Source organism: Dromiciops gliroides, chromosome 3 (genome assembly GCF_019393635.1).
Source record: "Dromiciops gliroides isolate mDroGli1 chromosome 3, mDroGli1.pri, whole genome shotgun sequence".
NCBI lineage: Eukaryota > Metazoa > Chordata > Mammalia > Microbiotheria > Microbiotheriidae > Dromiciops > Dromiciops gliroides.
In genome coordinates this window covers 213,580,872-213,607,719 of record NC_057863.1, presented here as the reverse complement: position 1 = coordinate 213,607,719, position 26,848 = coordinate 213,580,872, and the positions used below count along the sequence as shown (strand labels likewise).

The following is a 26,848-nucleotide window of genomic DNA, read 5'->3' as shown; positions in this document are numbered from 1 at the left end:
TGCAATCACTTCCCAGTGTGATAATGTTCAAATAGTAGCTAGATTGAAAAGCCATGATTAAAACTTTCCAAGGGAGGCTAGAAATTGGACAAGGAGACACTTTGCTTCTTCCTCTCTGTAGTGTGCATGGAAGAGGTCTTGTACAGATGGAAATGAAAAATAGGGAATATTCAAAATGAGAAACTGAATAATGAGGTCAGACACTATTACCAACAGATGATAGAGAGGTGATCTCTGATTTGAGGAGAAATGATGGGTGGTAGTGATAGAATGTATAGCAAAGTTGGAAAGAGAAGTTAAATATTAAAAAAGCTAAAGTCGAATGACACATGTCTCCAGTTGAATGTCCCATTGGTGCCTCAAACCCTCAATACAGGGATACATGACTTTACTACTGTGGGCACTTCCTTCTCTGTCCCCTTTATTATTTGCAAGATGATCTTTTTTAGTTTCTGTGGTCAAAACCAAAAATAAACCACCCCAAAGCCAAACCTGATCACAAGCCTCTCTGAATTTAGCTGGGGTAGTCCTCAATGGACAATGGGCAGACACAATTTTTATCTTTTTTTTTCTTGCTTTTTTGTTTTTGTTTTGTTTTGCGGGGCAATGAGGGTGAAGTGACTTGCCCAGAGTCACACAGCTAGTACAATTTTTATCTTGATAAAGTGTTCATGTCACAGTTATAAATATTAATTCTAGATGCCTTTTCTGGCCTGGGAGGTGTGCAGTGTATTCTGTTCCACCTTGAGCCCTGTAGTATCTATCACTCAACCAGGTGCTAGGTGGGGCATTGATAGAGAGTCGGTCCAGGAGTCAGGAAGAGATGAGTTCAAATCCCACCTAAGACCCTCATTAGTTGTGTCACCCTGGGTTGTGTCACTTAACCTCTCAGCCTCAGTATCTTCATCTGTAAACTGAGGATAATAAAACCACCTAGGTTATAGTGAGGATAAAATGACATCTTTGTAAAGTGATTTGTGAACCTTAAAATGCCAGCCATGTAGCCATCCTTGCAGCTATGCCCTCATTTTCACAGCCCCTGGGACTTTTCCGCATATCAGAGGGTACTATGAAAAGGGTGATAGGTAGAAGGTGAAGGTCTCCTGCGAGATCAGCATAGCTCAGCTCTAGGACTCTTTAGGTTGGAACTATTCACAGTGACTAACAATGACTACAGAAACAGTCTGTCCCAGGTCCAACAACGGAGCAATTGGCAGAAAGAGACGCTATGGTACTATTATAACATTGGCATCTGGTCTGAAAGGATGGAGCATGAATGGTGAACTGTGGTATTCATTTTGGCGAGTTTAAAATGAGAAAGTGGGTGTTAATTATAATGAAATGAGCTTCGGATGTGTTAGAATGTAGTAGAGTGCTATTGATAATTAAGGAAATTAAGAATCATGGAAATTTTTAGTAGTTATAAGGTACCCTAGAGTTCACCTAGACTAATTATCTCATTTTTCATATGAAGAAAAGGCAAGCTAGAAAGGACAAGTGACTTCTTCAGGGTTACACGGTTAATTAATGACAATGCTTGGACTGAAGTTTGGGGATTGACATTGGAAATTCTAAAAATTTGAATTTGTAGAGCAATGTTCACTCTACTCCACTGCAATGGCTAATCGTGCTAAGAAACTTTCTTCCATTCAATTCAATTCAATAGGGGGCAGCTAGATGGCGCAGTGGTTAAAGCACTGGCCCTGGATTCAGGAGTACCTGAGTTCAAATCTATCCTCAGACACTTGACACTTACTAGCTGTGTGACCCTGGGCAAGTCACTTAATCCCCATTGTCCCCCATCAGCTATGCTGATCTTGCAAAACAAAACAAAACAAAAAATTCAATTCAACAAGCATTTATTTAGTACTTACTATGTGATACTCCCTGCTCTTGGCATAAGACAAAGGCAAAAGTGAAATAGTTTTGGCCCTCAAAGAATTACCATTCTAATAGTGGGAGGAGAGGGAATAAGTATTTCTATAGTACCAACTATATGGAATGCATTGTGCTTAGGTCTTTACAAATATTATTTCATTTAAACCAAACAACAATAATGGGAGGTAGGTGCTATTATTATACCTATGTTGCAGTTGAGAAAACTGAGGGAAACAAGGATTAAGTCCAGGGTCACAGTGCTAGGAAGTATTTGAAACCGCATTAGGACCAGGCTCAGTGTTCTATCTATCCACTGTACCACCTGTTGTTCAGTTGTTTCAGTCATGTCTGACTTTTCATGACACCATTGGTGATTTTCATGGGAAAGATACTGGAGTGGTTTACCATTTCCTTCTCTAGCTCATTTGATAAATGAGGAAACTGAGGCAAACAGAGTTAAGTGATATGCCCAGGATCACACAGCTAGTAAGTGTTTAAAGGCAGATTTGAACTTAGGTCTTCCCGACTCCAGGCCTGGTGCTCTAGGCACTGTGCCATCTAATTGCCTCAAGAAGACTGAAAAGTAGGAGGGAAGCAGGTTGGGAAGGACTTCAAATATCAATCAGAAAAATTACATATTGGATCCTAAAAGTGATAGGGAGCCACTGGAGTCAATTGAGTAGGAAGGTGACATGGTCAGAGCTGCATTTTAGGAAGATCTTGACAGCTAAGCAGAGGATGGATGGCAATCAGTAGAGATTGGGGGCAAAGAAACCAACCAGCAGGTTATTGTGATAGTCCAGGAGAGAGATGATAGAGCCTACACTAGAGTGGTGGCAGTGTCAGAGGAGAGAAGGTTATTTGTGAGAGATGTTATGAAGGCAAAATTGTCGAGCCTTGGCACCAGGTTGGATATGAGAAATGAGAGGAAATGAGGAGTGGAGCATGACATAAATTGTGAGCCTGGGTTACTGAGAGTTTGACAGTGTCCTCAACAATAAAGTTTGGAGAAGATAGGGAGAATGAGTTCAATTTTGGAGTTTAAGATGTCCATGAAACGTAAGTGGATTTAAGAATCATCAGCACAGAGATTATAATTGAATCTGTGGGAGCTAATAAAACCACCAAGTAGAATAGTATAGAGGAAGAAGGAAACAGAACAAAGACTTGTGGGACACTCTCAGTTAGCAAGTATGACTTGGATGAAGATCCAGGAAAGGAGATTGAGAAGAAGTGCTCAGATAGGGGATGGAAAAATCAAGAGAGAGTAGCATCATTAAAAAAAAAAAAAAACTAGAGAGTGATTGACAGTATCAGAAACTGCAGAGAGGTCAAGCAGGATGAAGATTGATATTTGACAATTAAGAGATCATTAGTTAAAAATAAAGAGGTGAGAATGAAGGAAGCATTAAGAGAAGGGGGAAGGGAAAAGAAGAATGGGGAAAATTATGTCACAAAAGATGCATTCAAGGAAGAGCTTTTACAGTGGCGAAGAAAGGGGGGAGGGAGTGGTACTCTCAGTGAATTATCTTAATTTTTTCAATGAAAAATGGGGAAAGGTTCTCATCTGAGAGGGAAGAGGAATGGGAAGTCATAGAAGCCTTGAGGAGGTATAAAAAGGTTGTGAAAAGCCTCTGTGGTTAGTGGAATCATAAGTAAATTTGTTTTTCCGTCACTTAAGTCATGTCCAACTCTTTGTGATCTCATGGACCACAACTTGCCAAAAGCTGTCGTGGGGTTTTCTTGTCAAAGATACTGGAATAGTTTGCCATTTCCTTCTCTTTTTAAAAAAATTGATTTTTAATTAATTGAATAAAACAAGCATTTCCATAACATAGTACAATAAAAAGATGATTTCTTCTCCAGTGGATTAAGGCAAATAGAGGTTAAGTGACATACTTGTCCAGAGTCACACGGCTAGTAAGTATCTGAGGTCAGATTTGAACTCAGATCTTCTTGACTCCAGCTCTGGCACTATATCCACTGAGCCACCTAGCTGCCTCCAGGAAATCAATTAAGGAGTTAAAAAAAGATTACCTTGTAGCAGTAAGGGCCTAGTTGAGGTCAATAGGATTTTCCTAAATAAAGGAGTGGCATGATCAGATTTATACTTTAGGAAGCTGATTGTGGCAAAAATATTTTTCATGGAAATTCTCTAAAGGGGCTATATAGTATGAGACCTCAGATAGAATGCCCCCAGACTGGTTCCAAGAGATGACCTAGAAAGGGATTCCTGCTTGCTGGGTGTGACGTTCTTCCTTTTCTCTCTTGCCTAGGACTTCACAATGACCTTTTACCTCAGACATTACTGGAAAGATGAACGGCTCTCCTTTCCTAGCACAAGAAACAAAAGCATGACCTTTGATGGTAGATTAATCCAAAAGATTTGGGTGCCTGATGTATTTTTTGTACATTCCAAAAGATCCTTCATCCATGATACAACTGTGGAGAACATCATGCTCCGAGTATACCCTGATGGTAATGTCCTCTTCAGTCTCCGGTAAGAACAAAGCTTTCCTCTTATGGACATCAAAAATGCTTCTCTTTTCCGATACTCTTTCAGACTAAACCAAATCAAGAGTGTCTTTGACTTCCTAAATATAAACTAGAAATTTCAAACAGCTGTTTTGTTCATTGAATTATGTTGGGGGGGGGGGCTGGGGAATGTTCTAAGTTTCATTACACTAAGCATCATTTTGCCAAGTACAAGCCTCTTAATTTAAGAGAATGATTTGGTAAAGATTTCATAACTTCAACTTCATCCAGACTGCTTTCCTTTGAGATCCATGTTAAATACTTACTTGGGATTGTTGTTTTTGCTTAGATTTTTTTTTCCTCAACTTTTCCCCATATCTAAAATTTACTTCACTTAAGTACATAGCAAACTTCAGGGAGATAAGAAAGTCTCTGAAAACTGCAACAAGGAGGTCAAATCTATGTAAGCATCATTAATGATTTATTCATGTTGGTATATATCACCTTTGTAAAGTATTTTACTCTTTTTTTCCACTTGAGAATAAGAATCAGGTATGGGAGGGAATAGAGGAGATAGAAGAGAGACATCACCCAAAGGCAGAGTATCATTTACTCAGCTCTTTCTCAGGAGCAAAGCTTTTAATATTTAATAAAAATTCTATTCCATTTCATCAGTTGATGACACCCATATAAGATGTGGCACAAAATACATTATCAAGGATGTTATGAGTACTACAGGAGCAGAGCCAATCATGTAAAGAAGATGAGAAATAACAGACTGATGAAGTAGTATGTTTATTCCCCTAAGATTAAGAGGAAGGCATTAAGGGGGGGAGGTAGGTAGAACCCCTGTGGATCATTTATGGTAATCAAGAATAACACAAAATGATAAAGTAGAGGAATTTCAATTTGCATCTATAGAAAGAGTTTCAGTGAACCAAGAGATCAAGGAAGTAACCAATTAGTGGGGCCCTTGATCATGGCTACATCAGAATGACACATGAGCAAAAGATTAAAAATAATGCCATGGGAGCAGCTAGGTGGCACAACAGATAGAGCACCGGCCCTGGAGTCAGGAAGACCTGAGTTCAAATTCAGGCTCAGACACTTAACACTTACTAGCTGTGCGACCCTGGGCAAGTCACTTAATCCCAATTGCCTCACACACACAAAAAATAACAATAATAATGCCTTGAGTCACAGGACTAGCATTTTCAAAACTCCTACTATTCATAAAAGGGAAGCTAGGTGGTACAGTGGATAGAGTGCTGGACTTCGATTCAGGAAGACATCTTCCTGAGTCTAAATCTGGCTTCAGACACTTAACCAGCTGTGTGATCCTGGGCAAGTGACTTAACCCTGTTGCCTCAGTTTCTTCATCTGTAAAATGATCTAGAGAAGGAACTAATGGCAAACTATTTCAGTATCTTTGCCAAGAAAATCCCCAAAGAGGTCACAAAGAGTCAGGCACAACCCACAAAAAAACACCATCCATAAGCCTATGTGGGCAAGTCATAGTGAATTGGCCTAATAATATATTGGTCATGTCTAATTTTGCTATGGTCTCATAGCCACAACCACACAAAAAATTTGCTTACTCAGGGATTACAAAGACAACAAATTGCCCATTCTTCTGCCCTCAAAGAGCTTACTTACAATCTAGTTTGGGAAATAAAACTAACATATAGGAAACAACAGTCAGTCATACAAATACAACATATTAAATGTGAAGTCATTTCTAAGTCTATCAGTATCATTGAATTTTAGAGGAGAAAAGTAAAGTCAGTGAGAGGTAGAGTAATAAATGAATTCTTTGAGAAGGTGGGACTGAAACTGGGAGTTGAAGGTTGGGTAGAATTAATAGAAATAGAAAGGATGGGGCAGCTAGATGGCGCAGTAGATAGAGTACCGACCCTCGAGTCAGGAGTACCTGAGTTCAAATCTGGCCTCAGACACTTAACACTTACTAGCTCTGTGACCCTGGGCAAGTCACTTAACCCCAATTGCCTCACTAAAAAAAAAAAAAAAGAAAGAAAGAAATAGAGGGGATAAACAATGAAATTCCAGGCTAGGGGAATAATATCAACAAAGGCATGGAGGTGGGAGATAAATATTATGTACTAGTGAGACAAGGAGACTAGCCTAAATAAAGTGAATGAACATGGAGAAGCTGTGGGTAATAAGGATAAGGAAGTAGACTGAGCCTAGATTATCGAGGGGCTTGAAAACTAGTCAGAGAACTTTAGATGTGATAAGGTAAAATAGTGGCTTGCACACTTTTTGGTCCTAAGACTCCTTTACACGCAAAAATTATTGAGGACACCCATGTACAGAGTTTTGTTTTATATAGATTGTATCTATTAGTATCTACCATATTAAAAATCAAATCATCTTATTATAAAAATAGTTTTGAATTTGTAGACCCCCTAAAAGCATCTCACCATACCCTCCCCAGAGTTCCCCAAACTATTCTTTGAGACCTGCTGTAGTAGGAAATAGGAAGACATTCATTAAAGGTATTTGGAAAGTTTAATAATATGAAAACAAGTCTAAGGCAGATCAAAAAAACACAACCCTAAAAAAGAAGATTTTTGCCTGGAATTGTCCAAATAATGTCTTCAGCTCCTACATATATGATATTTTGCATATGATGACATCATAGTCTGTTATTTTTTTCACTTCCACTTTCTTCAGTTTCTTTACTCAAAACAGATAAGTAATAACAACTACTCCCTCCACTGATCTTACCCCTTTGCCATATTAGAGTATAAACTATCTTCTTATAGTCTGAGTCTTGTGTACATTGAAAGATTTATCAATGATTCATTTTAGAAAAGGCTTCAGGTAAATCTAGACATTTCAACTTCTTTTCATGCATGTATCATGTATCCTCGAGAGGTTTTTTGTTAGATGATGAAAAAAAGTGTTTGGCTCAGTTTAATACAAAAGTGCCATGACTTGCATTGTTCCATGCCATGAACACCCTGTAGCAATAGAAGAAAAATAGTGCTATGCATTTTTATCCAAATTTTTATTCATAAACTAAGGTTAAAAGTACAAGCCCCAATCCTTACCAGGAATCAAGAGCACTACCATGGAATTTGATCATGAACCCACTACTTTTTTTTCCTATCCCAGCTTTGAGGGGAAATATCTTAATGGCTGAAATATGTTGAGTTGCTTAGATCTGGGCTTAGTAAACTTTTTCCACTTGAGACCCCTTTTTGCCCAAGATATTTTTACATGATCCCGGGTATACAGGTATATAAATAGGTATACATTACCTTTTACTGTTGCCAAAGTTTTCACGACTCCATAATGGGATCACAACCCACAGTTAAGAAGTTAGGGCTTAGATCATCAGTACATTCAGTCCAATTTCCTTATTCATAATAGCTAGTTTTTATAGGTTTTACAAAATGTTTTACATTTATCTCTTTTTATCTTCACAACAATCCTGGGAGTTGGGTGCAATTTCTACCCCTATTTTACAGATGAGGAAATTAGAGTTGAAAGAGAAGTGATTTTCCCAGGGTAATACAGCTAGTACACATCTGAGGCCAGATATAAACTCAAGTCTTCCTGACTTCAAGTCCAATGTTCTATCCAGCAGGTCACCTAAGTTGCTTCTATTATTGTGAAAACCAAATAAATCTAACTGAATGTTTGGGGGTAGAGAGGAGTGTTTTTGTCATATGCATATGGCCTGAGGCTCTTTTATTTTTCCAGATGAACATTATAGTTCTTTCTTTTCTGCCTAAGGAGATAAAGAGATGTTCCATTCAATCAACTCACAAGGTTGATGGAGTCAAGTTATCTTTTACCCTTTGTTCTTTGCAAATGTGCTTGGGGGTACTCTATCTATTTCTGATCTGCAATTGTTCTAATGAATCCGCAGCCAGAACTTCTGCTGTTAGACAGGATCAGAACAATAACTTCTGCCTCAAGCCAGGAAAATGTAGAAGAGAACAGAATTAGCAATAAACAATCTTTGTCATTATGTAAGCCATTGATGCAATCACATGAATTATACATTTTGAAATAATTTATTTTAAATTGCTTTAGAAGATGAGGAAGATGAGGAACTAAGTGCTATTTATAGCTCATAATGAGTCCTAGGCAAAGCAAGAAACCCAAATAAACTTCAAATACGAAGTGCATTACCACATAACAACTCCAAGTAGCATTTGATTTGCAAATAAGGATCCCAGTATTTTTTATTTTAATAAACATTTGTATGTAAAGTTTTGAGCCCTAAATACTATCCCTTCCTCTCCTCAGCCCTCCCTGAGGTGGTAAGCAATCAAATATAGGTTATGCATGTGCAATTATATAAAGCATTACCATATTAGTCATTTTGTATAAGACTCTAATAAAAGAAAAAAAATGAAAGAAAGTGGAAAATAGCATGCTTCAGTCTGTGTTCAGTCAATATCAGTTGTTTCTTTGGAGATGGCTAGTATGCTTCATCATTAGTGCTTTGAGATTGTCTTGGATCATTGTATATCTGAGAATAGTTAAATCATTCACAGTTCATCAAACAATACTGCGGTCACTGTGTACCACATTCTCCTGGTTCTGTTCATTTCACTATACATTAGTTCATGTAAATCTTTCCAGATTTTTCTGGAATCATCCTGCTTGTCATTTCTTATAATTCAATAATATTCCATTACAATCATATACCTCAGCTTGTTTAGCCATTCCCCTATTGATGGGCATTCCTTTGATTTTCAATTTTTAGACACCACAAAAAAAGCTGCTATGAATATTTTTATTTATTTATTTAATTTTTTTTTTTAGTGAGGCAATTGGGGTTAAGTGACTTGCCCAAGGTCACACAGCTAGTAAGTGTTAAGTGTCTGAGGCCGGATTTGAAATCAGGTACTCCTGACTCCAGGGCCAGTGCTCTATCCACTGCGCCACCTAGCTGCCCCTAAAAATATTTTTTAACAAATAGGTCCTTTACCCTTTTTTTGGATGTCTTTGAGATATAAACCTAGCAGTGGTATTGCTGGATCAAAGGGTATGCACAGTTTTATAGCCCTTTGGGAATAGTTCCAAATTGCTCCCCAGAATGGTTGGATCAGTTCTCAACTCAACCAACAGTGGATTAGCACCCCAGTTTTCCCACATCCCCTTCAACATCCAACATTTTCCTTTTCTGCCACTCTGAAAGTTGTGAGGTGGTAAGGAATCCCAATATTTAACTCCAGTTGGACCATTCCCCCATTGACTTCGTATCCTTAGAAAGTCATTTTGTTTTCTTTTCTTGTCTGTAGAAAGGATTTTGTTCAGATGCTCAGGAACCTGTTTACCCCCCTGTTCCCTTCACTCTATTCCCTTCTGTCCAAGAAATCTTTTGAAACAAAAACCCTGAAGGAAACTCCCCTGTCCACTATTAGAACCAGTTTTACCAGATAAAAATCGGCTTTGGTTTTCATCAATGTTCTTTATATACTGATATGTTTTATGCATAGGACACTAGCAATCAGACCACAAATTCTACTCCCATATTTACATAACAATACCTATATAGAGAATATGGCAAGGCTGGTGACTTTGAAGGTTCCCAGCTTCTACAATCTAATAAGGAAATAAAGCATTCATTTATTTTCACCTTAGTATGACAGGTGACATCTGAAATACATAGTCACCGCCTCCCCTTCCGCATTGCATCACTCACAACTTCAAGCCTTTTTTTAATCACATGAAATTTACATGCATCAGTGGACCAAGTGGGAAGGGAATAAACATTTATATAGCGCCTACTATGTGCCAGGTAGTGTGCTATAAGTGCTTTTACAAATACAATCTGATTTGATCTTCATAATAACCCTGTGAGGTAGGTGCTGTTATTACCCCCATTTTATAGTTGAGGAAACTGAGGCAACAGAAATTAAATGACTTGCCCATGTTCGCACAGTGTCTGAAGTCAAATTTGATCTCAGGTTTTCTTTACTCCAGGCACATTGCTACCAACTGTAAATTACTCCCAGATGGGTTTGTTTTTGTTTTTGTTTTTTTGGTTTTGGGTTTTTTGCAGTGCAATGAGGGTTAAGTGACTTGCCCAGGGTCACACAGCTAGTTAAGTGTCAAGTGTCTGAGGCTGGATTTGAACTCAGGTCATACTGAATCCAGGGCCTGTGCTTTATCTACTGTGCCACCTAGCTGCCCTTCCCAGATGTTCTTTTTTGTTTTGTTTTGGTTTTGGGGTTTTTTTGCAGGGCAGTGAGGGTTAAGTGACTTTCCCAGGGTCACACAGCTAGTGTCAAGTGTCTGAGGCTGGATTTGAATCCAAGGCCAGTGTTTTATCCACTGCGCCACCTAGCTGCCCCTTAGATGTTCTTAAATATACCCTATAGAACTACAATTAAGCACCACAATCATGCTCACTCTCAATGACAGGAGAGGGGGAGAAAATTTCACAGAAAACTTCCCATAGATGGTGCAATATCCACAGGTGTCCTCTCCACTCAGGCCCACAGTATACCCAGCTCCAATCCAATTTACTATAGTAAAGATTAATAACTGCATAATGCTTGGGAATAAGCAGTAAACATGCAAATGACAAGAAAGCACAAGTCATCTTGCACACCCATTTGTCTATATTGTCAAGTGATCTGTGTTTTTCCCCTGTACTCTTTCTCTTCTAGGATAACAGTGTCTGCCATGTGCTTTATGGATTTCAGCCGGTTTCCTCTTGACACTCAAAACTGTTCTCTTGAACTAGAAAGCTGTAAGTCTATCTCATTTAATATGTCTATGTGTTCTGTACATAAAGTATATTTGAATATACTGTTGGGGGAGGTCATATCATTATTAACCACATTAGATCACTGATGCAGATTAAATGTATTTATTTTGGAGGGCAGCTATGTGGAGCAGTGGATAAAGCACCCACCCTGGAATCAAGAGGATCTGAGTTCAAATTCGGCCTAGACACTTGACACTTACTAGCTGTGTGACCCTGGGCCAGTCACTTAACCCTCATTGCCACCACCCAAATATATTTATTTTTTAAACAGGGTTATTTAGGCACAAAAGTGGATAGTAGTATTTTTCAATTACTACTTTCAGAAAGGTATATTTTAACATAATTATAGATTTTTCCATCTTTTTAATTAGAAACTATATAACTTTTCAAATTAGTTTCCAAAATGGTATCTAATCCAGTTAAATAAAGAGAATCTGATGCCCAAACATGATCACTTTTGTTCCTGTTTTACAATTAACGAGTTACTAGATTGAAAATGAATCAATAACCTTTATTAAGTCCTGACCTAAGAAATAGGGAGCGGAGGAGAGCAGGGGGACCTCCCATTAGCCAAAATAGTATATCTAGTCACTAATCCTGCATTAGAATCATAGACTCCTAGTCATAGAGGTAGGAGGAATCTTCGAAGCCATATAGTTTAACCCCCTTGTTATCAGATGATAAACTGAGGCCCAGAGAAGTTAGGCAACTTGTTCAAGGTTATAGAGATTTGAAGTGACATCCCTAGATTTGGAATCCAGGTTCTCTGACTCCAAATCCAATGTCTCTTTTCACTATATCATGTTGCCTCCCCATTTTGCATGTGCCTGGGACCTATAAAAAATTATCCGACCCCAGAAAAGACAAAGTCACAGAAACAAATGTCTAAGCGTCCATCTGACTATGCAACCTGCCCATAACCTTATCCAACTAGCATTTATGACTTCAACTTGAAATCCAAAGTCAAGCATTTTCTTTCTTTTTCTTTTTCTTTTTGGCATGGCAATGAAGGTTAAGTGACTTGCCCAGGGTCACACAGCTAGTAAGTGTCAAGTGTATGAGGTTGGATTTGAACTCAGGTCCTCCTGAATCCAGGGCCGGTGCTTTATCCACCACACCACCTAGCTGTCCCCTCAAGCATTTTCTTAGTGTCTATACAGGCATACTCTTGGATAAACATTTCTTTTTTAATTAAATTTTATTTTCTTAATTAACAAAAATTTATTTTTCTTCCTTTCAGTTCCCACCCCCATTGAGGAAAAAAAAAATATGTTTCTTTTCTTTTCTTTTTTTTTTTGCGGGGCAATGAAGGTTAAGTGACTTGCCCTGGGTCACACAGCTAGTTAACTGTCTAGTGTCAGAGGTCCTCCTGAATCCAGGGCCAGTGCTTTATCTACTGCGTCACCTAGTTGCCCCTAAAATATGTTTCTTTTAACAAAATTGAGCAAAACAAATTCCCTCATTGGCCCTCTTCAGAAAATATACCTCATTCCTCAAGTCTCTCACTTCTCTACCATCTTCTCATGAAACCCCCATTGTATCATTACTTGGCCATCTCTCTCTCTCTCTCTCTCTTAAAATTTTTTTTTTCGGGGCAATGAAGGTTAAGTGACTTGCCCAAAGTCACACAACTAGTAAGTATCAAGTGTCTGAGGGTAGATTTGAAGTCAGGTCCTCCTGAATCCAGGGCTGGTGCTTTATCTACTGCACCGCCTAGCTGCCCTCATTGGCCATCTCTCAATATATAAATAGGATAGTCAGTGATAACCTGAGTTAGTTAACCCTGTGTTTTCCCACACCAGATTGGCAAGGATTCATACTTAAGCTGTTGACAGACCTACTAAATTCCTTACATATTTGGAAAGGAATGATTTTTCATTGTTCCTATTTACAGCATACCACAAGCAAGGCCACATGGCATAATGAATCTCTAGAGATCTGGCCTTGAAGCCAAGAAATCCTGGGTTCAGGTCCTGCTTCTGACACATAGTGGTTGTGTGTTATGCTGGGCAAATCACTAAACCTCTAGTTACCCCGGATCATGCTTCTTGGAAGGTGTGTAGGTGTGTGTTGGTAAACAGTTTTCCTTACCTGAGAATTCCCCATAGCAATGAAATTACAGATCCAGTCCTTCTCCCTCTCTCCATTATTACTATTGCTCAGGTGCCACCTCTGATTGTAAGTAAAGCCTTTCCTGGTGCTTCCACCCATTCATGATGTTAGTGTTTCCCCCTTCTTGAAATTACTGTGCCTGTGCTTTGTACATGTCCTGTCCCTACTAGTAGACTGTAAGCTTCTTGACAGCAGGTAATATTTCATTTTTGCTTTTGTATTGCCAGAACCTAAAACTGTGCCTCATGTGTAGTGGTCACTTCATAAATTTGTTGTTGTTGTGTCCAGCTCTCCGTGACCCCATTTGGGGTTTTCTTGGCAAAGATCCTAGGGTGGTTTGCCATTTACTTCTCTAGCTCATTTTACAGATGAGGAAACTGAGTCAAACAGAGTTAAGCGACTTGCTCTAGCTAACGTAACTATTAAGTGTCTGAGGCTAGATTTGAACTCAGGTCTTCCTGACTCCAGACCCAGAGTTCTAACCACTGCGCCACATAAATGGTTACTGACATGAAATCAGAGAGATTAAATAGTCTCAGGTATCGGGGCAGCTAGGTGGCAGAGTGGATAGAGCACCAGCCCTAGATTCAGGAGGACCTGAGTTCAAATCTGGCCTCAGACACTTAACACTTACTAGTGCCTCACCAAAAAAAAAAAAAAAGTTTCAGGTATCTATAAATACCTCTTGATGGATTTAGCTTGAATTCTAAATACTTGGGAACATATTCCCCACATGTAGTATTTTTCCTATGGAACTAATTGCCTCCTACTAACTTGCTTCCTTCAAAGAGTATTAATAACCAATTAAGTAGGGGCAGCTAGGTGGCAGAGTGGATAGAGCACCGGCCCTGGATTCAGGAGGACCTGAGTTCAAATCTGGCCTCAGACACTTAACACTTACTAGCTGTGTGACCCTGGGCAAGTCACTTAACCCCAATTGCCTCGCTAAAAAACAAACAAACAAACAAACAAAAACCCAAATAACCAATTAAGCATTTGATTTAGGGTACATTGAAGCATCTCAGTGAAGCCTAGTATGCTACCTGTTATCTGGTAATACATGGAATTGTATAGAACAAGAGGTACGATATGTTGCCAAGATTTGCTTGTAAATTCCAATTTCATTACATTTTCTTTTGGTCCCTTTCTTATGAGGATTCCCAGTTTCTAATAAAATAACTGAAAAATGTCTCTGGAAGATGCAGTTGTTCTGTGGGAGAGCCCTGGGTTCAGAGGTCAAGAACATGGATTCAAATTAATGCTCTGCAACTGGGCTGTCTAATAGGACCTCATGCAAATCATTTCACCTCTTTGGGCCTCAAGGTCCTCATCTGTAAAATGGAGGTAATGGGACTAGATGACCTCTAAGGTGTCTAACTCTAGATTTCCGAGCTGAGATATAAAATGATCCTATGACTCCATGCCCTTTAAAGTCATTTCCAACTCTAAATCTGTGGTCCTGTGGTCATAGTCAGATCCCTCCACCAATCCTGTGCTACTTACATCTAGAAGCAATGGTTTGGCAAACCGACTAAAATCACCTTAGCTTACCATGCTAAGCTTGTGAAAACTGCCCATTGGACACCAGCCGTGCAAGCATTTGAAAAACTGGGATTCCTTTTAGACATGAGGACTTATCAGACAAGAAACATTCATTGAGTACCCACCTTGTACAAGGTTCCACGTTAGGTGCTAGAAGTCCTAGGAGATTCTGAATCAGCCCTCAAAGAGTTTACAACCTAGTTATGAGGATTTTCTTTTCTTTTCTTTTTTAGATGCATATAATGAGGAAGATTTGATGTTATACTGGAAAAATGGAAATAAGTCCTTAAACACAGATGAGCATATTTCCCTTTCTCAGTTCCTTATTGAAGAGTTCAGTGCATCTAGTGGATTAGCCTTCTATAGTAGCACTGGTATAGTATGTTACTTAACCTACTAATAAGCATTTATTAAGTGCCTACTATGTTCTGCACACCTAATTTGTACAAAGCATAGAAAATATGAAGAAAACTGCTTTAAACTGAGTATATATGGTCAGCCAACTGACATATAGCAGTAATGAGGATGCTAATCTATCATTGGCCAAATTTAATGATTTATCCAAAACTCTGCTCTGTGCTACATATTCTACTATTTATTAGTAAGAAAACATACTTTCTAGTTTCAAATTTATCTAAGGATTCCAAGGCATTTTATTAAAATTACACATGATTCTTACATCTGGTAGGACACTAGCCATAACCCCCTTGGAATGGAGAGGGATGCTTGTGTTCTTGCTGGTCCTCAGAAGCCTACATACTTACCACCAGGAGTCACCAAATCTTGGAGTTGGAAGGGACTTGGGATGCCACCAAGTCCAACCCACACCTGAACAAGAATCCCTATACATTGATGGAGTCAAATTCAAATAGCAACAGATCCCTGTGGGCCTCGTGTTGACATAGAAAAGTACTAATTCACATTACCTGTGTTTTATTGTATTTGTATTTATTTTGTTAAACATTTGACGATTGCATTTTAATCTGGGGGTCCTCCGGAGTTTTGCAGCCACAAGTCCTATACCTTTGTTCTACAAAATTTGTTGTTCAGTCATGTCCAAATCTTTGTGACCCTGTGAACCATAGTACTCCTAAACTGTCCATAAGGGTTTTCTTGGTAAGGATATTGGGGTGGTTTGCCATTTCCTTCTCTAGTGGATTAAGGTAAACCAAGATTAAGTGACTTGCTCGGGGTTACATAGCTAGTAAGTATCTGAAGCCAGAATTGAGTTCAGGTGTTCTTGACTCCATGGGGCAGCTAGGTGGTACAGTAGGTAGAGCATCACACCTGGAGTTCAAAACAGACATGACTATCTGTGTGACCCCGGGCAAGTCACTTAACCCAATTTGCCTCGGTTTCTTCATCTGTAAAATGAGCTAGAGAAGGAAATGGCAAACCACTCCAGTATCTTTACCCCAAAATGGGGTCACAAAGAGTCAGACACAATGGAACAAAATATAGACCCAGCATTCTATCCTCTGAGCCATCTAGCTGCCTCTACTCTACATCATGCCTAACAACTAGTCAGCAAATATCTTTTTTGTTTCTTTGTTTGTTGTTGGTTTTTTGGTTTGGTTTTTTTTTTTGCAGGGCAATGAGGGTTAAGTGACTTGCCCAGGGTCACACAGCTAGTAAGTGTCAAGTGTCTGAGGTCAGATTTGAACTCAGATCCCCCTGAATCCAGGGCCAGTGTTTTTCCACTGTGCCACCTAGCTGCCCCCCAAATATCTTCTTTAAGATGCCCAAGAAAGAGGAAACCACTAACTCCTGAGGCAATTTGCTTTTGGAGAGTTCTTATTGTTAGGTGAGAGAGCTAATAAGACTTAGTTTCATGTCCTGGTTCTGACATAGATTTATTATGTGATCATAGGTGTCACTTAACCCATGAGTGTCCCCCAGAAGTTTTCTAAGACTCTAGAACAACTACTGATCTGTCAATGTATATATAGCTTCCTCATTGGAAATTTCCTCCACTGTTAAAATCATAGGTTCAGCCCCTACCCTTTATAAAAAAAGTTAGAGTGACAATGGTTGAGGACTGGAGTTGTCTTATTTAAAAGAAAAAGCTAACTACTTCTTCTTAAATGACCTCAAGCCTCACATGAATGGAGCCATTCTTTCAAGGCTTCTCCTGGGCATAACTTTCTGAAAAGGCCCTCTTCCAACCATAGGAATGAAATTGTGGGTGGATGGAGTCCTGAATAATGAAAGAATAGGAAGGAAATTTGATTGCCTGAGACCACTAAGGCCTCTGAGGGAAATGATTCCAACTTTCTACTTACTTACGTACTTACTACTACTACTACTACTACTAAGAATGAAAGCTAACATTTATATAGTGTTTTAACATTAACAAAGCATACTTTACATATATATTATTCTATCTTAATTGCCAACTCTTCTTCCCTCTAACACCCTGCTTAGCTCATTCTTTGCCCATGGTATCCATGACAGTCCAGATTCACATAATTTGTTGTTTCCCTGCTTTGAAGTATTCACACAACTATTTATTAATTTTTTTAATCCTTTTGGTTTATTTTGAATCCCTAGAGGGGGGAACACTCCTTAGTTTTTTTAAAATAGAGCTTCCTTCACTTTCTCTATGAAGCTGATTTTAACCTTTCCCTTAACTGCCCTTGAGCATACAAAATACCCACAGACCAACAATGCTTTGGATTTATCAGTTTTATTTTGGTTGTGGCTTCTAGAACTTAGGTAAACAACAATGTAAAATATCAACTTTAGTGAAAGAAAGATGGGCTCTGGAGTTGCTATGCACTTTTGGGAAGGGCAGGGTATAGAAAAGAGAAAAAAGGGGAGAGGGAAAGATTGCCTTGTTGCTTTTAGCCCACCCTGAGAGACCCAGCTTTTGTGGCCTCTGCAAAGCAGCAGCAACAACAGTTCTGATAACACCAGTCCCTTAAAGCAGTGATTCCCAAACTCTTCATATAAGAACCTTTTAGTTTTAATCGGAAGTTTGACAGAACCCTTATAGCAAAACCCTCTAATTTTTTTTTTATTTTTACTGCCTATTTACAAACAATATGAAGTTCATTTTTTAAAAAACTAGAGTATTTCAGGGTTCCTTGGAGCACGGTTTGAGAAACACTGCTCTAGAACCTAGCTTCTTAGACTGTGAGTCGTGACCCAATATAGGGTCATGTAACTAAATGTGGGGGGTGAGAAAAATTTGGCAAGAATAAAGGGTTATGGGGGTGGCTAGGTGGCACAGTGGATAAAGCACTGGCCCTGGATTCAGGAGTACCTGAGTTCAAATCCAGCCTCAGACACTTGACACGTACTAGCTGTGTAACCCTGGGCAAGTCACTTAACCCCCATTGCCCCGAAAAAACAAACAAAAAACAAACAAACAAAGAGTAAAGGGTTATGTATACCTATTTTATATACCTATATGCCTGGGGTCACATAAAAATTTCTCTAGTGGAAAGGAGTCGTGAGTGGAAAAAGTTTAAGAAGCCCTTATCTAGAACTCCTCCCATTTTTCTCTGCTCCATCTTCTCCCAAGTGTTTTACCCATATATCACTCTTCATGAAATGTTGGGATACACGCACCCCTCCATCTAGGATGAAAGGAGATAGTTTCTTTCTTTTCATGTACAAACATGGTACTATAACACCATAACTCAGGGATTCACATAGCCAAGAAGGGGAACTTTATATTCACTTAAAATGGTGACATTGATCTTCAATGTCTCACTACATTTGGAAGTTAGGTAGTTTCTCTTTCCATCTGATCCCAATTCAGACAAGTCAGACACATCTAATAAATATCTCTTCTAAGTGATAACCCTTCAAGTATTTGAATATGTTCTTCCTAAATCTTCTCTTTACCAAGAAGGACACTTGCTCATTTCCTTCAACCAATCCAAATGTGGCCTAACCTTAAGGCCCTTATACAACATACTAGTTGCCATCTTTTGCATGGTTCCAGCTTATAAATATTCTTCTTCCTAAAATTTAGCACCCAGAACTGAATATGAAACTCCCAAAGTCTCACTGGAACAGAATACAATAGATTTATAACCTCCACATGAACATTATTATGCCTCCTGTAATGCTGCCAAAAATTTCTTGGCTGCTATCAACTTATTGACTCATTATTGAGCTTACAATCCACTAATGTGTTAAGCTCTTTTCCAGATGATATACTTTCTAACCACCCCTCATCCATCTTGCATTTGTGAAGTTAATTTTTTTAAATGAATGATAAGATGTTCATTACATTCAGACAAAGGTTATAGTCCATTGAGAATTTTTTGAATTCTGATAGTGTCATCCAGTGCACCAGCTATCCCTCCCAGCTTTGAGTCATATGCAAAATTCTAATGACTATGACATATATGTGGTCATCCGAGACATTGAACAATAATAATTGTCAGAGAGTCAAGTACAGATACTTGGGGACACTCTACTGTAGATATCCTTCCAAGCTTATATCAAACCTTTAATAAATCTTCTTGGGGTCCAGCCATCTAATTAGTTCCAAATAATGGACCAGATAATATTAATGTCTAGATAATCTTTAATATATGGTTTTTAAAGTCAATATATGCAGGTTGAAATCCTTATGTACAGTTTAGTGGCCTCCATTTCTATTTGAATTTGACACTACTGCTGTACAGGATAAATATAGAACAAATATCCTCCAAACTTAGCCTATAGATCCCCTCCAGGCATTGATAGAAGAAAAGAGCTTAGCTTCCAATTCCCACTCTCCCAGCAAAGTCATGCCAGTTATACAACATTCTCTTTACATGCCCTAGCCTGCCATGTTGGACTTCATCAGCCACGGAATTTCATTTTGCATTTTCCTGGCTATGTGTTTGAATCTGTCTATTGCCAGTCTCTGACAAGTTTTTGTCTCATTAAAGGATATGTTTTAGTCATTTCAAAGTGAACTTCAAATCCTTATCATTAAAAAGAAAAAATGTAATTTCTAAGAAAAAAATGAGAAAAATGTTTTTAAAAGATTCTTCATATTTCTAAACGCTTTGATAGTCCCAATTTCAAAAAATGTTTCCTTTCCTTTTCTCCCAGAACCATGATTTTACTGGTACATAGAGCTCCAACAAGGAAACTACCAGTACCAAAGCAAATAGGCAATTTTTGCAATTTCTGTTCTTAGAAAGAGTTGCCTTTAATGCACTAAGAGGTTGTGACTTTCCTGGAGTCACACAGCAAGTTAATATGTGAAGTGGGATTTAAATCCAGGTCTTTATGATTCCTAATCCATCACTCAGTCTATTCCTGCTGCCTCTGTAATTGATAGATTAGTATAGTTTGAATCATGACTTGGACTTATTCATAAAATCTAGGAGAAAAGTATTTTGCAGTATTTGGAGTTCTGTATCAATGGCAACCACCACTGGATTTCCTTAACCATTCTCTAAAGTTCATATTTTAAAAAAAAAGAAAAGAAAATCTAGCATTTAGAAACTTCAGGAGTATGACAGCTCTCTTAATTAGAGTTAGATTCCCTATCCCTTCTACACAACTGATAATTTAATATTTGTATCCCAATCCAGTATTTTCACTGATCTGATCCTACTTAATGTTCCTGTTAGAGCACCTTCTTAAATATCTAATTAGGTGTCTCCCATCCATACATCAAAATTATTCAAGATTAGATAATTAAAAGATATAACAACAGATATAACCTTATTTGACAAGCTTAAAACAAAACTACATGCTCACCCAAAGTGTTGACCATTGTCATGGTGGAGATCCAGCAGAGAGCTTCAATCCTGCCTCAGGTTCAAACTATTTTTGTGGGACCTTGGACAAGTTTTTCAACCTCCATGGACCTCAGTTTCTTTGTATATAAAATGAGGGGGAGTTGAACAAGATGGCCTTTGAGGTCCCTTATAACTCTATATCTTTCACTCTAAAATTGAATGATCCCTGAAGATGCTGAGGTCCTTCAGATACTCCTATTTGTCAATGACATTAAGTCCTGGATCACTGTACAACCTCCTTTAAGATATATGTTACTATACTAGAGAGTTTGGGATACCATCCATAGGGGAAAAAATCAAGTGGCTAAAGATCATCCATCATCCATACCATGGAACACACGCATGGTAGATAGACACCCCAAAGAGCTTATCTCTGTGTGTCTACATCTTCAAAAGTCAGTACAAATAGACCATGAGTTGACCCTAGAATAAACTAGAAGAGAAGAGACTGGATTATCCTTGGAAAATTCCAGAGCTCTCTTAATAATCCCAAATTTCTTCCATGTGTTTAGTACTGATGGTGTTGCATGGCTGCAATTCAGATTTCAAAGAATTGATGAGGGAGTATATGGTGATGAAGTGGAGACATTGGCTATAGACTGCTTGACTGTGAAGGAGAGATAAGATGGAATCTGCATGGGGTAGAAAGTTAGAGGGGAATCTTTCTTTAGTACTTGGTAAACACGAGCCTATTTGTAGATTGATGGGAAGGTAATAGTAGTAGTAGTAAGGGAGAGATTGAAAATGCATGGTAGAAAGGGGCTGACTATTAAAACTATAGTCATGGATGTACAGTAATAGGAAGAGGTAGACTCACAGGCACCTCTAAGAGAATTAAGCTTATAGGGATACCTTTTCCCTTGGGTAGAAGGGAATGCAAAGAGAATGGATGATGATTCTGAGAAGATTTTAGGAAAAGGGGCAAACTAAGGGAACTATAGTCATATGGCTTCAAGTATCTCAGTAAAGAAGTAGAGGGAGGGAATGAGTATTTATATAGCACCTACTATTGCCAGACACTATGCTATAGACTTCTTGTAAATATTATCCATTTCATGGATGAAGAAATCTGCTATAAGCATAGGGGTGAACAGCTGTTTTTGAAGGCTTACAGAAAAAGGCAGAAAGTCGACACAATTTCTGTGAAGCATTTACCTAAGGAAACAAAATAAATTAGGGTAAGATTACTGAGAAGCAATGAAGGTCCAGAAGAAGTTATGTTACTTTGGGAATTCCTAACATACCTAGGTACCTACTGTGAATCCTTTCACTTTAAGCAAACCAGCACTTAGTATAATGCCAGGTACATGGTAGATGATATTATATTATTATTATTATTATTATTATTATTATTATTATTATTATTATTTGTGGGGCAATGAGGGTTAAGTGACTTGCCCAGGGTCACACAGCTAGTAAGTGTCAAGTGTCTGAGTCCAGATTTGAAATCAGGTCCTCCTGAATCCAGGGCCAGTGCTCTATCCACTGTGCCACCTAGTTGCCCCTATTCTTATTATTGACTTACTAGCAAATATCGGATTTCATTCGTTGAGTCCAATTTAATCACTTAACAATTTTTGATTTACTACCATGTATAAAACATGCTAAGAACTCTTGGAAGAGTACAATGAATAAAAGAGGGGAAAGAGAATAAGCATTTATTAATCACCTATGATGTGTCAGGCACTGTGTAAACGGCTTTAAAAATATTGCCTCACTTGACAGAGTTCCTGTCCTCAATCGACAAGCACTTAATAAGCACTCACTAACAAGCACTTAATAAGCACTCACTAACAAGCACTTAATAAGCACTCACTAACAAGCACTTAATAAGCACTCACTAACAAGCACTTAATAAGCACTCACTAACAAGCACTTAATAAGCACTCTGCTTGGAAATAAAAAGAATGAAGTAGGAACTTATCATCTATTGGGAGGCATAAACATATATGGCCCTAATGCAAGGTGAAAAGTGGAAGTGCAATAAGAGGAATACAAAGTGCCGCCTCCATTCAGAGATACCAAAGACCACTAACAACAGAGAGGAGAAAGTGATCTAGGCATTGAAGGATAGGAAGTTATTGGAGAAGAAACACTGAGTACAAAGACATGCTAGGAAGAACAGCCTATGCCCAAGAATTACATTGAAGTTCTTGGAGCAAACTTTTCTGCTTTGTTTGTTGAAGACTTGAAAATATTTTTGAAGATGTTTAACTGTGAAGTGTCACTAAGGATTGTTTACAAAGGACGAAGACTGTCTGAATTACAGTAGCAAAATTCCTTGAGATCCTTTGGCCTAGAAAGAAAATAATCATACTTTTATTTAATTCAGTTCAGTATTTACTTCTTAGAAATAACTCACCATCTTGCCTTATTTCCTAGGATTAGAATGTAAGTTCATTGCAAGTAGCAATCATTTTACTTTTTATATCTGTATTCTCAGCTCCTGTGACAAAGTTTGGCACATAGTAAGCACTTACCAAATACTTAATTGATTGTGTGTATATAATTGTGAGGGGGTTGGATGGGTAGGAACTTGTACTAATGGAAATTCTTAACCTTTTCCCAACAGGTTGGTACAACAGACTTTTCATTAATTTTGTGCTAAGGAGGCATATTTTCTTTTTTGTCCTGCAATCCTATTTCCCAGCCATGCTGATGGTGATGCTGTCATGGGTTTCCTTTTGGATTGATAGAAGAGCTGTTCCTGCCAGAGTTTCATTGGGTAAATCTTCATGAATTTTTATTTTATGTTAATGATGACATAGACAATTCAGGGGAAATAAGGGGGGGTAGTGATTTGGGGTGGAATGTGGAGGTTTTTAAATGTTTCTGTGTGGATCCTTCCTCTAGATTATGATAATGACTAGCTGAGATTGGATCAGCCATTAGCCACAGAGGCTGGAAGATGTTTTGAGATGCTTTTATTAATTTTTATTTATTTGTTTATACATTTATACATACATACATATATATTCACATATATATTTGTTGTGGTTTGTCCTTCATTCTCCAAGAGGACTGTGACATCAGGAGGTGATGTCATGACTTGCAGTAATTGGATTTAAGTGAGGCAGAGCTGTGAAAAGTCACCAGCTCACTCTTTCCTCCAGAGCCATCTGTGTCCAGTGGCAAGATATACATCAGGATGGCTGGAGATGACCCTGGTTGTTTGAGGCAATCAGGCTCAAGTGACTTGTCCAAGGTCATACAGCTAGTAAGTGTCAAGTGTTTGAGGCTAGATGTGAACCCAGGTCCTCCTGACATCTGGGCCAGTGCTCTATCCACTGAGCCACCTAGCTACCCATTATATACATTTATGTATGTGTATGTGAAATAGCTATAGATATATACACACAGAGAGATATACAGATATATGGAGGTAGTAAAAAGGAAAGGGAGGGACAGAGAGAGAGAGAGAATGCATTAAGTGTTCCAAGCACTATGCTAATTGCTAGAAATACAAATAATAAAAAAGCAAGATAGTCCCTGCCTCAAGGAAGCTAATGGGAGAAGACAAAGCATACAGGAAGACTAGAGAGAGAGGGACAAGTGAGGCAACATGGCATTGAGCATCCAGGAAATGTCTAGGAAGATGCCTGGGCCTCAGAAAGATTATATTGAAATTCACCAATCAGAGCCAAGAGACCCAGGAGTGGAATCGAAGTTATGGGTGGGAAGGAGGTGGAGGCAAGATGGTATGGCTAGAGGAGGCATGAGACTCTGTGTGAAGCACCAGGGTAACAGAGAAGTGATATACTGAGTTGTTTGCATATAATCAGGCATAACTAACCCTTCACGAAACTGTGAAATAAGTCAAATTTAGCTTTGGCGACCGCATCTTCATCTTTCTCCTCCTTTCCTTCCTTCAGTTCATGCTGCCATAATTCTGGTTCTCCACTTCAAGGAGAAAAACTATCTGATCAACTACTTAATACTAAGGGGTTTTTGACTCAATAATCATCCCTTCCCAAAATGTTTAAGTTTTTAAAAGGTGTTTCACAGGGAATAACAATGTTTAGCACAAAGAACTTTATTTCTGATGCTGGAATTTCAGGTACTGTGACATCTGATTTGGGACCAAGGAAACTTTGTCGGTGCCTTTAAGAGTAGGACACATAGACAAATGACTATTCTATTGAATGTGCTATTTGCTACTCTTAAACACATTGATTTATGAAAAAGATAAAAACTAAAATTCATTCTAATTCATGACCTTGAAAAACCAGGAGTAGACAATCCTAAAATCATAAATTAAGAATTGAAAGTAAGTTCAGATATAGTCTCATCAAACTCCTCTCATTTTACATTTCACAAATGGAGTAACTAAGACCTAGAGAGGTTACCTTGTTGTTGTTTGTCCTTTTTTTCTTGAAGAGGACTATGACATTGGGGTGATGTCATGACTTGCAGTGAATTGGATATAAGTGAGGGAGAGCTGTGCAAAGTCACCAACCTCACTCTCTCCTCCAGAGCCATCTAGGTCCAGTGGCAAGATATATATCAGGATGACTAAAAATGGCTCCAGATGTTTTTAAGGCAATCAAGTTTAAGTGACTTGCCTAGGGTCACACAGTTAGTAAATGCTTGAGGTGAGATTTGAACTCAGTTCTTTTTTACGCCAGGACCAGCACTCTATCCACTATGCCACCTAGCTGCCCCTGAAAGAGAGATTAAGTAATTTGTCCAAGGTTATATAGGTAGTAAATAGAAGAGCCAAGATTAAATTCAAATCTCTCTGAATCCAAATCCAACACTGTTTCCACTGAACTAAAACAAAAAACACATATAATTTCTACTTATTTTGTTCTTTCTCATATAATAGCAGCCCTAGGCAGATCAAAATAAGTGGTTCATAATCATTATAATTAGTGTCTAATCTATGCCAGAAAAGGTTACATATAAGTTAAATGTTCATAAATGTAGGCATCTTTCAAAAGATTATTAGGCATAACTCAGCCATATTATGGGTTTGGTTCCAGATCACAATAAAATGAATATAGCAATAAGGTGAGTCACATGAATTTTAGTGCATATAAAAGTTATGTTTATACTACATTGTGGTCTATTAAGTGGGCAATGTAGTATTATGTCTAAAAAACCCCAATGTACATACCTTAATTAAAAAATACTTTATTGTCTAAAAAAATGCTAACCATCATCTAAGGCTCCAATGAGTTGTAATCTTTTTGCTGGTGGAAGGTCTTGCCTCAATGTTGATGGCTGCTGACTGACTGCTGTAATAATTACTGAAGGTTGGGATGGTAGTGTCAATTTCTTAAAATAAAACAATGGTGAAGACAACAACCTCAATGATTGACTCTTCCTTTCACTAGAAAACTTAGAGGCCATTGGAGGGTCATTAATTGGCCTCATTTCAATATTATTGTGCCTAAGGGAATAGGGAGGCCCAAGGAGAGGGAGAGAGATAGGGAACAGCTGGTCAGTGGAGCAGTCAGAACACACACAACATTTATCAATTAAGTTTGCCATTGTTTATGGGTGTGGTTCATGGATACCAAAAACAATTACAATAGTGACATCAATGATCACAGCCAGACATAATAATAATGAAAAAATTTGAAACGTTGCAAGAATTATCAAAATGTGACACAGAATCATAATCACATGCTATTGCAAAAATGGCACCAAAAGACTTGCTTGATGCAGGGTTGCAACAAAACTTCATTTTTGTAAAGAATGCAATATCTGCAAAGCAAAATAAAGTGAAGTCCAATAAAACAACATAATTTATTATTATTGATGATATTCTATATGGTATTATTTCTATATTATCTATCATTATTAATGATGTTATTAAAATAATGTCATGTATTATTGTTGTTCCTCCACTCTAGAACTACTCCAATACCTTGTTGTATTTAGATGATCCTGGGTCCTTGAAAGTTCTGCCTCAGAGCACAAGCTTTGGCAGACCCTACTAGATGTCTGGCTTCAGGAATGGACCTGACCATAGACTATATATCTTAGTCTTCTATCTGAGAAACAGCTAAGCTACAATTGAAAAGGCTCTTTGGGTTGGCTTCAATGGGATGAATGTCAGCCCCAGCAATTCTCAGAGACTATCTCCTAAGTCATAGAGGAGTCTGTATGAGGAATGAAGAAGGGGAAGAGCCTGGGGAAAGCATTTATATAGTGCCTACTATGTGTCAAGCACTCTGCTAAGTGCTTTATAATATCGTTTAATTTGGCTCTTACAGGAGTCCTGCAAGGTAGGTGCTGTTATTATCCCCTTTTATAGTTGAGGAAACTGAGATGAACAGTTAAGCAATGGCTGGGTGTGAACTCAGGTCTTCCTAACTCCAGT

General features: G+C 38.3%; 1 protein-coding gene across 1 annotated transcript in view; it reads left to right on the top strand.

Moving 5' to 3' along the window:
* Positions 1 to 26,848, top strand: part of GABRR3 (gamma-aminobutyric acid type A receptor subunit rho3) — a 72,246-nt gene that overhangs the window by 32,897 nt on the left and 12,501 nt on the right. The window contains exons 5-8 of the mRNA XM_043993433.1: positions 4,155 to 4,378; positions 11,010 to 11,092; positions 14,998 to 15,138; positions 23,093 to 23,245. Of these exons, the coding sequence (XP_043849368.1) occupies positions 4,155 to 4,378; positions 11,010 to 11,092; positions 14,998 to 15,138; positions 23,093 to 23,245 (601 nt within the window). The remainder of the gene's footprint in view (positions 1 to 4,154; positions 4,379 to 11,009; positions 11,093 to 14,997; positions 15,139 to 23,092; positions 23,246 to 26,848) is intronic.